Here is a 13119-nt window from a genome sequence, read left to right as displayed (position 1 = left end):
GTAAAGGGCCAATCCCAGTGGCCGTTTACCACGTGATTGCTCTGTCCAATTGGACAGAGCGATCACTGTCATCAAACCGGCATCATGTCCAGTCCTCTCCCTCTTCACACTGATCATGTAAGGAGAGGAAGGTGAGGTTGCTTGAGAGTGGAATTGCGCCCCAGCAGTGCCAAGGACTGCCAAGCAGTGCCAAGGTTAGTGCCCCATCAGTGCCAAGTAGTGCCCCATCAGAGCTCAGCAGTGCCAAGGAGTGCCGCATATGTGCCAAAGAGTGCCACATATTCGCCCAGGAGTGCCCCATCAGTGCCAAGCAGTGCTATATCAGTGCCAAGGAGTTCCACATCTGTGTCCCAGCAGTGCCACATCAGTGCCCAGGAATGCTACATCTGTGCCCCAGCAGTGCTCTTCATTAGTGCTAATACAGTGCCCATCAGTAAGTGCTCCTCAGTGCCACCCTATGAGTGGATCCCCGTCAGTGCCGTAAAAATGTGTAAAGAATTGGTAGAAAAATGCATTTTCATTTTCTTTCCACATTTTCCAAAAACTTTTGCAAACAAATGACATGTTCAAAAGACTCATAATGCCTCATAGAATATACATTTTGATGTTTACTTTCCAAAATGGGTTCATTTTGTGGGTGTTTACATTGTCCTGGTGCTCCAGGGCCTTCAAAAGTGTAAGAGGTAGTCTAAATGTGTAAAAGTCTCACACATGTGGTATCGCCATACTCAGGAGGAGTAGCAGAATATGTTTTGGGGTGTAATTTGTGGTATGCATAAGCCGTGTGAGAGATATAACCTGTTAATATGACAATTTTGTGGGAAAAAAAATTCATTTTGCAAAGATTAGTGGGAAAAAAATTACAACGTGGAAAAACTCGCCATGCCTCTTACTAAATACCTTGGAATGTCTACTTTCCAAAAAGGGGTCATTTGGTGGGTTTTTGTACTTTCCTGGCATGTCAGTGTCTCAAGAAATGAGCTAGGCCATCAGTACATCAGGTGTGATCAATTTTCAATGATTGGCACCATAGCTTGTAGATTCTATAACCTTCAGCCTAGGTTCACACTAACTGCGGGAGTGAAATTGTGCGAGTTCAGCTGAACTTGCACAATTTCATACCCACATGTCAGTCCTGACTTCGGGGGTGATTTCAGAGACATGTGTGTTGGTTTCTGCATAGATGTCTATTGAAATCGCACGCCGAAGCCACCAAAAGTGGTACAGAAACGTCATCACACCGATTTGGACGGTGCCATTGCCGGCAAAAGCCAACGATTTGGCATGTGATTTGACATGTGAAATCGCATGCCAACTCACTGCAATGTGAACCAGAGCTCACACAGACCAAATAATATACATTGATTTTGGTTATTTTTACCAAAGATATGTAGCAGTATAAATTTTGGCCAAAATGTATGAAGAAAAATTACTAATTTGCCAAATTTTATAACCGGAACGAAGAAAAATGCATTTTTTTTTTTTTACAAATTTTTTTTTTTCTTTTATTTATAGCGCAAAAAATAAAAAACCTAGAGGTGATTAAATACCACCTAAAGAAAGCTCTATTTGTGTGGAAAAAAAAGGACAACCATTTCATATGGGTACAGTGTTGTATAACTGAGTAATTGTCATTCAAAATGTGAGAGCGCTGAAAGCTGAAAATTGGTCTGATTAGGAAGGGGGTTTAAGTGCCCAATGGGCAAGTGGTTAAAATGCAAATCAATTTATAACTTTTTTTGAAATGCGTTTTTCTGCTTACTTTTGTTATTCTGTCTCTCACTGTAAAAATAAACCTTCCACAAAGTTATAGACTGATCATTTCTTTGTCAGCGGGCAAACGTACAAAATGAGCAGGGATTCAAATACTTTTTTCCCTCACTGTACACAGAGAAGCACAGGATCTGGTGGAAGAGTTCTGTCCTCCTCTCTGCTGCAGACTGCTGAGATAAAGTGGGGGCAGAGACGAGGGGGTGCTGCAGGAGCGGTGGCGACCCATACATCTGACTCCTTTATCCACGCCACCCCCTATATGGTTAATGGATAGATTCAGGCATAGCATCAACGCCCGCCGCAACCCCCTATTCATGCGTCCAGCCCCTTTCAGGGTGCCTGAATTACAGCGGCGGGGGTGTTTTTTTTGAAGCACCTGATTAGAGCCATAGGCTCTAATAGGCTTCAAAATAGGGTGAGCTCAGAGCATTGCACCATGAGCCCGCCCAGGTGTTACAACAGCAAATGAATATTCGCTGTTGTAACACTTATCTTCAATCTGGCCAGTCAGAAGCAGGTCTGAGACCTGTTTTCCGATTGGCTAAAAAGAGAAAACTTCGAGGAGGAGGGAGGTAATGGAAGCCGCCGATGCCCATGGCGAGCTTGGGAAGTCGCCGGTGCAGCGCTGCATAGATGGGGTAAGTGCACCAGACCCGCCTGCCGACCTACCGTCTCTTTGACGACCCCCCCCCCCCCAAAAAAAAAAGTTACCACAAGCCGCCACTGTGCAGGAGAGGTAAAGGGCCACAAGAAATGACTTGGCGGGTCAGATTCAGCTCGTGGGCCTTGTATTTGACCCACATGTTGTAGTATATAAGCTACTCTGTGTCCTGCAGTCACATCACTTGCTCCAGGGCTTCCAGCAGCAATTATTCCGTTACCCTGAAAAGGGGGTTACATTTAGAATGTGACTCCTCCTCTTTAAAGTGAAACTTTCAGGTTAGAATGGTTGAAGCTGGAACTTTTCACCTATATAGTCTCTGAAGTGGTCATTCTGATTTTTGTTTCCAGTGAAAGTCTGCAGTAACCAGAGTTTGAACTCTTCCAAGGTAGTGAAGCCAGGGTCAGGATGACAATCTGTCGCATGCACCTTTTAAAAACAAGTCGGCATTGCCAACTTCCAAATGTACGTTCTCAAAGGTTCACTTATAACTATCCCATACAGCTTATAGCGCTAAAGCTCTAGACTTTTTGCAGTATGTTTTTTTTTTTTTTTTTTTTTTTTGAGCATGGGTATAAAATAACATCATTTCTAGTACATATTATTTTACATTTGAAGAATTGCACTTGATGGAGTAGAGTTCCCTGGGGAACCTGCAAATTCCAGTTTTTAGTTTTAATGAAAGCAGCTTTTTGCAAGCTATAATCCTGCTTACTTGGTGCTTACTCCGCCATTTTGCAGTAGCGCATCTTCAGCCCCAAATAACAAGCAATGCACATAAAGTCTTGATGTGTTCTGAATATTAATCATTTTACATATAAGTGAAGTCGTGAAACACACAGGCATTCAACCACTGTGATCTATTGTTTTACGTCATGTGTCGCTACAGATGTTACCTTTTAACCACTTCCCACACTGACGACATACCTGCACGTCCTCGGATGGGAGTGGTAAACGGTGATATTAGGACCACGACTGCAACTGCAGCCATGATCTTGATATAATTTTCTTCAGCCTGCAATTCTGTACAAAGTAAAAGTGTTCCGAAAGGCGCTACTTTTACCGGGCTCTTTCTTCCCGCTGGGGAGCCCGCTACCGATGCGGCCTGCAGTGGCTTTGCTATGGGGGTATGGGGGTGCGGTCCGCACCCGGGTGCCACTCGCTACAGGGGTGACACCATCTCGAGGGTGAGGAAAGCCCTGGCTGACTTTGGAAGTTTTTTTTGCTTTCAGCTGGAAACCCACCTCCAGCGTGACGAAAGCGGGTGTTCTCCTTCTCCACTGTCTCTCACTATGGTGGTTGCATGCTGTCCTCTCCTCTCCAGCTGCCACCCAGGTATTCCATGTATCTGAGCCGCCCGAGCTAGTGCGGTAACGGGCAGGGGGAGGGGGTGTCAGCTTGCGATGAGGGGGGATGTCCTCCACAATGTTGTGACAGGTGGGGGGGGCTGTACTACTGATAAAGGGGGTAATTTTTCCTGGGGGGGCTGTACTGATGGAGGGGGTAGTTTGTCCTGGGGGGGCTGTACTGATGAAGGGGGTTCGTTTGTCATGGGGGAGGGGTCTGTACTAATGGAGGGGGGCTTTGTCCTGGGGGAGGGGTCTGTACTAATGGAGGAGGGGGTGGTTTGTACTGAGGGGGGTCTGTACTGATGGAGGGGGTTTATACTTAGTGGGGGGGTCTATACTGAGGGAGGGGGTCTGTACTTTGTGGAGGGAGGGTCTGTACTGAGGGGGGGGGGGGACTATACTTGGAAGGAAGTCTGTACTGAAGGAGGTGGGGTCTGTATTGAGGGGCGACTATAGTTGGTGGAGGGGGAGGGGGGGGTGACACCATGTTTTACCGCACCGGGTGACACCAACCCTGGCAGCCTGTCCTATCAGATGAATGAGACATTCATTGTTCCTCCCCCTTTTGACATCAGAAACCGGAAGCGGCGAGGATTTGGCCACGGCTTTGTCTCTTTTTTTACAAGCCATTACCAGCTTGTAAAGCAGCCGATCAAACCAATCTCAGTTTGATCTGCAGCTTTGGAGGGCAGAGGAGACATGTTATGTGTCTGTTTGCTCAGCGTAACATCATCTTATATATTTTACCAAAAAATGGGTATTATATTGTGTATGTATGCATTAAATCTCATTAAGGTGTATTTCTCCTAAAATGTGCGTTTGATAAACATGCTGCGTAAATATTGTGTGACATAAAACAATTGGAACAACCACCAGGGCCTCTGCTTAAAAAAATATATCATGTTTGGGGGTCCTAAGTAGTTTTCCAGCACAAGATGCAGATTTTTGCATGTATGAGAGGAACGGCAGAATTGGGCCAGACTGGAGGTGGTAAAGAGGAACTGTCATGGCACATGCAATCACAAGCGATGTTGTTCATCCCTTCTAATAACAAGTGCAATGAAAAAATAAACAGTGTAAAAAAATAAATTTAAATAAAAATGTAAAACATTTAAAGCACCCTGTGTTCATGCACAAATGCGAATGTGCATGTAAGTGATTGCAGGACATGGAGGTATCACTGCAAAGGTCAGAGTGGAAGCAATAATTCTAGCATAACACCTCCTATTTAAAGTAAAGCATGCTTGTTATGCCCACTGTGGTACCTAGGGGGTTAATCCTCTGCTTTGTGTAAAAAGGCAGTTTGATCCTGTCCTCTCTGATCCTTCCCTTCTTCCACAGTCCCCAATCCATCTACTGATAGAACACAGGCCAGGGGACAAGCTGCACATGCTCAGTTTGGTGTGTATTGCTAGAGTTTTTTTTTTTCTTGGGAGAGTGCATGTGATCAGCACAGGGCCAATCAGCACTGTCCAGACAGAGAGTCAGGGGTCCTGCTGCCTTATAGGACAGTTAGATCACTCCTCCTACAAGCTGTAACCAGACACTGATAGAAGTCACAAGACTGCTATATACTGCTGATGAGAAAAGGTATTTAGCAGTTTATATTTAATAAAATAATTACATTTTCATGTTCTGTGTGCCGTGGGAGACCAGATATAGTGAATGCAGGGTCCTGGGTTTAGTAACAACTTAACTCTAAACTGGTAAGCTGTACAGGTTTTTAAAGCTTCACCTACTGATAATTTAATATACTGTAGTTTGTCACCATTCCACGACATGCGCAACTTTAAATCATGACTTGTTGGGTATTTGTTTACTCAGCATAACATCATCTTTTATATTTTACCAAAAAAGTTGGGTATTGTGTTTATCTGCACTAAAATTCATGAGACCCCTTTCACACTGGGGCGGTTTGCAGGCGCTATTGCGCTAAAAATAGCGCCTGCAAACCAACCCGAAACAGCCGCTGCTGTGTCGCCAGTGTGAAAGCCCAGGGGCTTTCACACTGGAGCGGTGCGCTAGCAGGAGGGGAAAAAAAGTCCTGCTAGCAGCATCTTTGGAGCGGTGTATAGGGCAGCGCGGTTATACCGCCGGCAAAGCGCCTCTGCAGAGGCGCTTTGCGGTGGTTTTTAACCCTTTCTCGGCTGCTAGCGGGGGGTGAAACCGCCCCGCTAGTGGCCGAATACCGCCGCTAAAATGCTTTACCGCCGACGCACCTCCCACCCCAGTGTAAAAGGGGCATTGAAGTTTGTTCTTTCCAAAAAAGTTGCTAAACTGCTGTGCAAATGTGTGACATAAAGAATTGCAACAGCAATCATTTTATTCCCCAGGGCCTCTGCCTAAAAATATATGTTTGTAGATTACAACCAATATTCCAGCCGAAAAATGCAGATTTTTACATGTATGAGAGAAATGTCAGAACTAGCCTGGACCGGAGGTGGTTAAAGGAGAACTCTACAAGGGCCACACTTCCAAGTAAACCTTCATTAGCAACATAATACATGTACTAATTAATGAATACTATCAGGGTCAGACTGAAGCCAAGGCAGGAGATGCTCCCACCTAGGGCTCTGTGCTGGAGGAGAAGGGACGCAAGTGAAGCAGGGGATCTCTATCTCGGGATTTGTGCTAAAGTTCAGGAAAAGCAAAACAATAACCAACCACAGAATAAAATGTGCACGTTTTGATGATTTATAAGCTACTTTATGGTAATGTTTGTTGAAACATGGCTCTGTTTTACCATGCTAAATATGTAAGTGCATGCCTTCAGCTCTTGCTGGGATTGGGTTTGTGATGTCAATTTCAGTTGCACAGCCCAGTGTGCAGATCGTATCACCCAGCAGGTCAGCTAGCAGCAGACAAAGATGGTAAATCGGTTGTCTAGACACACTTGCCATTTGATTTTAGGTGTCAACACATTTATGATATTTGAATGATTTGGTGACCCAAGCATTATTTGGAGGTCTAGAAACCATTCTGTGATATTTATTGCATGGATCTACAAGTACTGTATTATTCTGTAATAGTTTTATGATCTATTTTTATGAACATTTAGTTTTATGAACATTTTTATTGATTCATCAAAAGTCTGTTAGTCATTTAAAAGTGCAGAAAAAAGGTAACGAGGTACAGAATTAATTGTATTTCGAAAATGTACAGATTTGACCAACTGCTTTTAGGAAGCACAGTAGTCAGTATTTCAAAATCTTTTGGTAGAGATTGACAGTCAAAGAAGGAGCTTTGTAACCAAAAGGTTGCTGGGAGGGAACAGGAGTAGGAGAGAGGGAAGGAAGGTTGGACCTAATGCCGCGTACACACGGTCGGACTTTTCGTCTACAAAAGTCAGACGGACGCCGACGGACTAAAGCTGGCTGACAATCCAATCGTGTGTGGGCTTCCCCGGACTTTCAACGGATTTTCAGCGGGCTTTTCCAGCCGCAAATCTGACGGACTTTAGATTTGAAACATGCTTCAAATCTTTACGTCGTAACTACGCCGGACCCAGAAATCCGCTCGTCTGTGTGCTAGTCCGACGGGCAAAAACCCACGCTAGGGCAGCTATTGGCTACTGGCTATCAACTTCCTTATTTTAGTCCGGTGTACGTCATCACGTACGAATCCGTCGGACTTTTGTGTGATCGTATGTAGGCAAGTCCGTTCGTAAGAAAGTCTGCCGCAAGTCCGACAAAAGTCCGTCGAAAGTCTGTCGGACTTTTGTAGCGGAAAAGTCCGACCGTGTGTACGTGGCGTAAGAAGAAAAAGGCGGTAGGTAAAAGGGCTGCAGTGTAGCCAAGCTTAAAGACTAAATGGGCCACCATCAGTTTCAGGAGGAAGAAAGTGTGTAGACCAGGGACACCAAACAGCAGAGTATGTTTGCTTTGTATCAGTCAACCTTGCCAACTGTAATAGTTTAGACTTTGTGCACATGGGTGTATGAATTTATGCTCCAGATATGCTGGATTTTTTTCTGCCAGAACTTTATTCTGTATTTACGCACATTTATGCACATATGGCACGGTGGTGATCCTGCCAGCAAGTGTGCTGTGTTTCCAAAGAACAAGCTCTCTGTTACAGGCCAGTTCACTAGGTGATAACCAGGGGGGAGCCTAAAAAAAGAAAACAAATGCAGCCACCACATCCTAAGGATTGTTAAGCTGCAATATGTAAACCTTTTTGCGCCCGTGCTATAACCGAATGACGGTTACAGCGCAAACCTTAATTGCCGGAAGGACGTCTATTGACGGAGTGCTCTGTGATCACCAAGTTAATGAGACTCGGCTGATCACAGATCGGAGTAAGGCGCCGATTCTGACCCCTTACCACGTGACCAGCTGTCCATAATCAGCTGATTATGTGATGTAAACAAAAGATCGGTAATCGCCTTCAGCGGTCCCGAAGAGGGTGAGACATCACTCAAGTATCTGTGCCCACCAGTGCCACCTGCCAGTGCCCACCTGTGCCACCTATCAATGCCCACCTGTGCCAGCTATCAATGCCCATCAGTGCTGCCTATCAGTGTCACCTAACAGTGCTCATCAGTGCCACCTATCAGTGCCCTCCAGTGCCCCCTATCAATGCCTTTCAGTGCCGCCCATCTATGCCACCTCATTAGTGCCCACCAGTGCCGCCTCATCAGTGCCCATCAGTGCAGCCTCATCAGCGCACATCAATGAAAGAGAAAAATGACCTGTTTAAAAAATTTTATAACAAACTATAAAACTTTTTTTTCCAAATTTTGGTCTTTTTTCGTTTTTTTAGCAAAAGATAAAAAATCCAACAGTAATTAAATACCACCAAAAGAAAGCTCTATTTATGGGGAAAAAAAATGATAAAAAATGAATTTAGGTTCAGTGTTGCATGACTGCGCAATTGTCATTCAAAGAGTGATAGCGCTAAAAAATTGGCCTGGGCAGGAACGGGTGTAAGTGCCCTGTAAGCAAGTGGTTACATTTTTGGTTTTGTGTTTAATACCATTTTAACACTCCTTGTAACATTGGGCACATCTCTCTATCTCTATAGGGTGTACCAGCTAGTGAAGACTCTGTATTCCTTTGGAATTTTTGTAACCTACGCCATTCAGTACTACGTTCCTGCTGAAATTATCCTGCCACTTGTTACATCAAGAGTATCCAAAAAGTGGAAGCTAGCTTGTGAACTTGGCATGAGGACGCTGCTAGTCTGCATAACCTGTGAGTAACTTCATTTCAAAAAATGTATTATTCCTAGGTGTCAATCTTTGTTTTCCATTATGTATTGTTTAAGTAAATGGAAAAATTACCACCTTACAGGATTATATCAAAAGCAAAGCTTTTTCTTAAAGTGGTTGCAAACCCTTACATATACCCAGTGAAGGAGCTACCCTCAGGTGATAAACAGAGATGAAACGAATCCTCCTACATAAGTTGTATCTGTCTATCTGCAGTCTTCTCCTCTCTACATCCGTTCAAAGTGCTGAATTTATAAGCTTGTCTGAGAATTCAGAATAAAGGGGGCAGAGAGCTGACGTTACACTCTGCAGAGCTCAGTGAGCTGATTGGAGGGGAGGGACACCCCCCCCCCACCCCCCCCGCTCGCACAGTACACAGAAACAGAGCTGATACTGTCAATTAGCTGGAGCTCCCTCCCCTGTCACCATTTTTCTCTTGGTGTCAGGAAAACTTGTCAGAAGTGATTTACACTGATAGCAGAGGAATGAGGCAGCAGACAGAAATGACACTTAGTTCTGTGGATTGAGACAAGTGCACAATATAGAGGGATATGATTTGTTCATATTTCATATCTGAGGTTTTCAACCACTTCAAAGGATAGGTTCACCTTTAGCAACATGTTACACCCGTATTTATGGTATAGCTTTAACACATTACTATGCAGCAGGCCCTCTCACCCCCTGGGAGTCCCAGTGACAGCATCTGAGGGGTTCCTCTTCCCCACAGATTATCACATTTTTAAATTTGGCAAGGCTGTGCGGGGCTGTGTAATTCTCAATAAACTGCAAGGGGGCTGATGAGCACCCTCTTAGTCCATTCGCTCTTTCTGCACCTCTGATGCTGACAGCCTGTACAGAGCTGTAGGAAAAAAAGACAGGAGCCTGTCATTGCAGCCACGATCCAGCAGTCGCAGGTGCAGTGCTTTGCAGCCTCCTGAGAAAAAATGCTTCGCTTTTAAAGAATATGTAAACCCACCATTTCATATTCCTGATATGTGCATGCTATACCATGTACTTAAAAGTATCCTGTTTTACTTTGTATTGCTTTCTTTGTGTGAAATCCCTGGTGTTCCTGCCAGTCCCTCTGCTTTTCTATTAAAATCTGACCACACTAGGCATGAGAGTACACAGTGGTCAGTTCTCTTGCTGTTCTGAGAACTCAGCCTGCTCTCCTCCAATGACTTCCGATGACACCCGCCTCCTGCACAGCCTTTCACTGGGAAGCTCAGTGTGCTGCTGTTTCTCCTCCCCCAGCTCCTTATGCAGCTGAGAGCAGAGTGGATGTGATCACTGAAACAAAAAAAAAACATTATAAATAACTTTTTCTCACTTTTTTTTATATCTATACACCTATGTTTTGTATTTAATTTCTATTTTTAACTGAATGGGTTATTTTACAAAGTGAGGTTTTACAATGACTTTAAGTTTTGGATAGAGTGGAGAGATTAGAACACCCGCCAGGTGATTATTATTGTCTGTGCCCCTGTTAGGGAGATTCACCCTCCTCTAGTTGTCATGTTTGCTATTATCATTGCAGGTGAAAGAAAACCCCACGTTTTTGGTTGTCTTCAGAACAGTAATAGAGAATAAAACATATAACTGGGGCACTAGTTCTGGTGATCACTATGGATTCCCCTCACTCTCGAGGGATTTCTTCCCACTTCCTGCTTGGTTATGACACAGGAAGTGAAGGGAAGTCTCCCCAATGGGACACAGATGGCAAAAGAAATCTGAACGGGCTTAGAATCCTCCCTTACTCTATCCAAAATGAAAAGAAAAAGACAGAGTTGACATTTAGCTGTAAAATATGTATTTTAAGGATGTGATATTCTGATATAATCATGATAAAACCTCAAGGTTCCTGACAGTTTTCTTTTATTTCCTTACAAAATTAGCATTTCCCTAGGCTAGATTATGATTGGCTGGCATGGATTAACATGGGAACATGTCCAACTAAAGCGATGTCAAGTTACTTTCCCTTGGAAATTACTTTTAGGTCTCAGTGAACATCAGCTAATAATTACCATATCTGTAGCTTGAGGTACATTAGCATGAAGAGCAAGTTGAAACATAAGAATAACTAAGAAAAGAATAAGAAATGTGACATGCTTTGCGTATATCTGACTCTCACTCTCTCTATGTATAGAGATGTGTATATATATATATATATATATATATATATATATATATATATATATATATATATATAAAATAATTTTTAGCAATAATAATGAAATAAAGAATAATGAATGGTAAAGCAAAAGAAAAACACAAACACAATAAGGGAATTCTTAAGACTGGAAAAGCCGCGCATGGCAACCAGTCAGCTTCTGTCTTTTATTTTCAAAACTTAACTAAACAAGCCAATGTTAGAAGCTGATTGGTTCCTATATACAACTGATCTAGATTCTGTCCGCTCCAGTTTTAGTAAATCCCCCCCAATGCTTATATTGCTGGTTAGTGAGGTTCCCTCCCTCCTACACAGGTGGTCAGTGGAGGAGGGTCCCCTAAATCGGTGGTCATTGGGAGATGGCCCACCTTAAATTGGTGGTCATTGGGAAGAGTGGTTCCCTTACAGATTGCTAAAACGTTCATTGCTAAACAGTGTCAAGTGAAACATCTGAGAGGCAGGGAATGCTTGTTACTCAAGGGGAACCCTTAACAATGGAGGAACCCTAGGGCCCCATGGAACCCCGGTTGAGAAAAGCTGAGCTAGTCTGTATTTTAGGCTCAATACACTTACTTTTGTACAAATGTTTTGGCAGTGTTGTCCAAAAAACACTTTAGCGCTAAACTCAAGGGGAATCTTCAATCTCGCTTGTCTCCACAATGCCCATCAAAGGTGCAGTTACCACTCTTAGCACTCCCCTCCAATTTTCCCCTCCTAGAATACTCACCCCCTAAATTCCCCATTCCAACACAAATCCCCTCCCCTCTAATCTCCTTGTAGTGCCCCCCCCCCCCCCCCACCTCACATGATACCATGGTGCCCAGTGCAGGCATCCCTCCTGCCTACCCCTTGTCCCTGCCCCGCAATCACCTTGTGCATTACCATTAATACATTTTATTGAAACTACATAGACAAATGGAAACTCACATGCCAATAAAACACATTTGACACTTTACTAATGGCCTGTAATGACATAAAAAACATTAGGAATAACATAATCACATTTTACGGCTACTGGTACTAAATCTGCTAGATATAAGGAGCAACAAAACATAATTATTTCTTAAATGACAAAGGTGAGCATAATCCTATAATTGACAGTATAATTTTGTTGACATAAATCATGTTTCTCATAATTGGCATTGGGTCCTGCCAGTGGTACACATCAGATGAGTTAAGTTACATACAGGCTGAGTAATTATTGCCCCAACAATATAATCTAGCAACCTTTCTGCAAAAACATAATTTGTTGGTAGTGTGGGTTTGAGTGGCGCTTCATTGCTGGTGTGTAACAAATCTGACTTACATGTGACACGGGCAAAGTATTCATAGACCCTTGGTTATGGGCTTGTTCCTTCAGGTGATTGAACACCGGCAAACATTTAAAGGACAATGCTCCCTGAGTGCCTCCCCTATAACCCTACACCACCTCTTAAGTCCTCAGTTTTTTGCTAGTGTCCCAAGGTGATGGACTTCTACTTTAGAGAAATTACACTTAGCTTAAAAAATGTATAATATTATTTGTATTATATATTTTTTTTATTAACTACATCCATCTCCTTTGCTGTCTTATACTACAAAAGGAGAAATGCATCTGGTTCAATGCACCTTGGTAAAATCTTGGGAGCTGTACTTGGACCTATGTTATGGGGACAGCCTGTAATGTTGCTTTATCCAGTTACTGGATCCTGCAAAAGTGCTTACCTTGCCACTTAACGCAATGCGTGAAGTCAGCCACAGGGTGCTATACCGGTCCAGGGCCATGGTTCATCTCTATGAAATCGAGACCTTGAGGACCCCTTTGCCTACTGTGATAGGTGAAGTCTGCACTCTACAGTGCCTTGAAAAAATATTCATACCCCTTGACATTTTCCACATTTTGTCATGTTACAACAAAACATGTAAATGTATTTTATTAGGATTTTATGTGATGGACCAACACAAAGTGGCACATAAT

At 43.4% G+C, this 13119-nt stretch overlaps 1 protein-coding gene across 4 annotated transcripts in view; it reads left to right on the top strand.

The window, feature by feature from the left end:
* The window catches only part of SLC36A4 (solute carrier family 36 member 4), a 474855-nt gene that overhangs the window by 177524 nt on the left and 284212 nt on the right, over positions 1 to 13119 (top strand). For all 4 annotated transcript variants that reach the window (XM_073612996.1, XM_073612994.1, XM_073612992.1 and 1 more), the window contains one exon: positions 8806 to 8975. In XM_073612996.1, coding sequence (XP_073469097.1) covers positions 8806 to 8975 — 170 coding nt within the window. The remainder of the gene's footprint in view (positions 1 to 8805; positions 8976 to 13119) is intronic.

This window comes from Aquarana catesbeiana, linkage group LG02 (assembly GCF_042186555.1).
Source record: "Aquarana catesbeiana isolate 2022-GZ linkage group LG02, ASM4218655v1, whole genome shotgun sequence".
In the NCBI taxonomy this organism is placed as follows: domain Eukaryota; kingdom Metazoa; phylum Chordata; class Amphibia; order Anura; family Ranidae; genus Aquarana; species Aquarana catesbeiana.
This window is presented reverse-complemented; position numbering and strand designations above follow the sequence as displayed.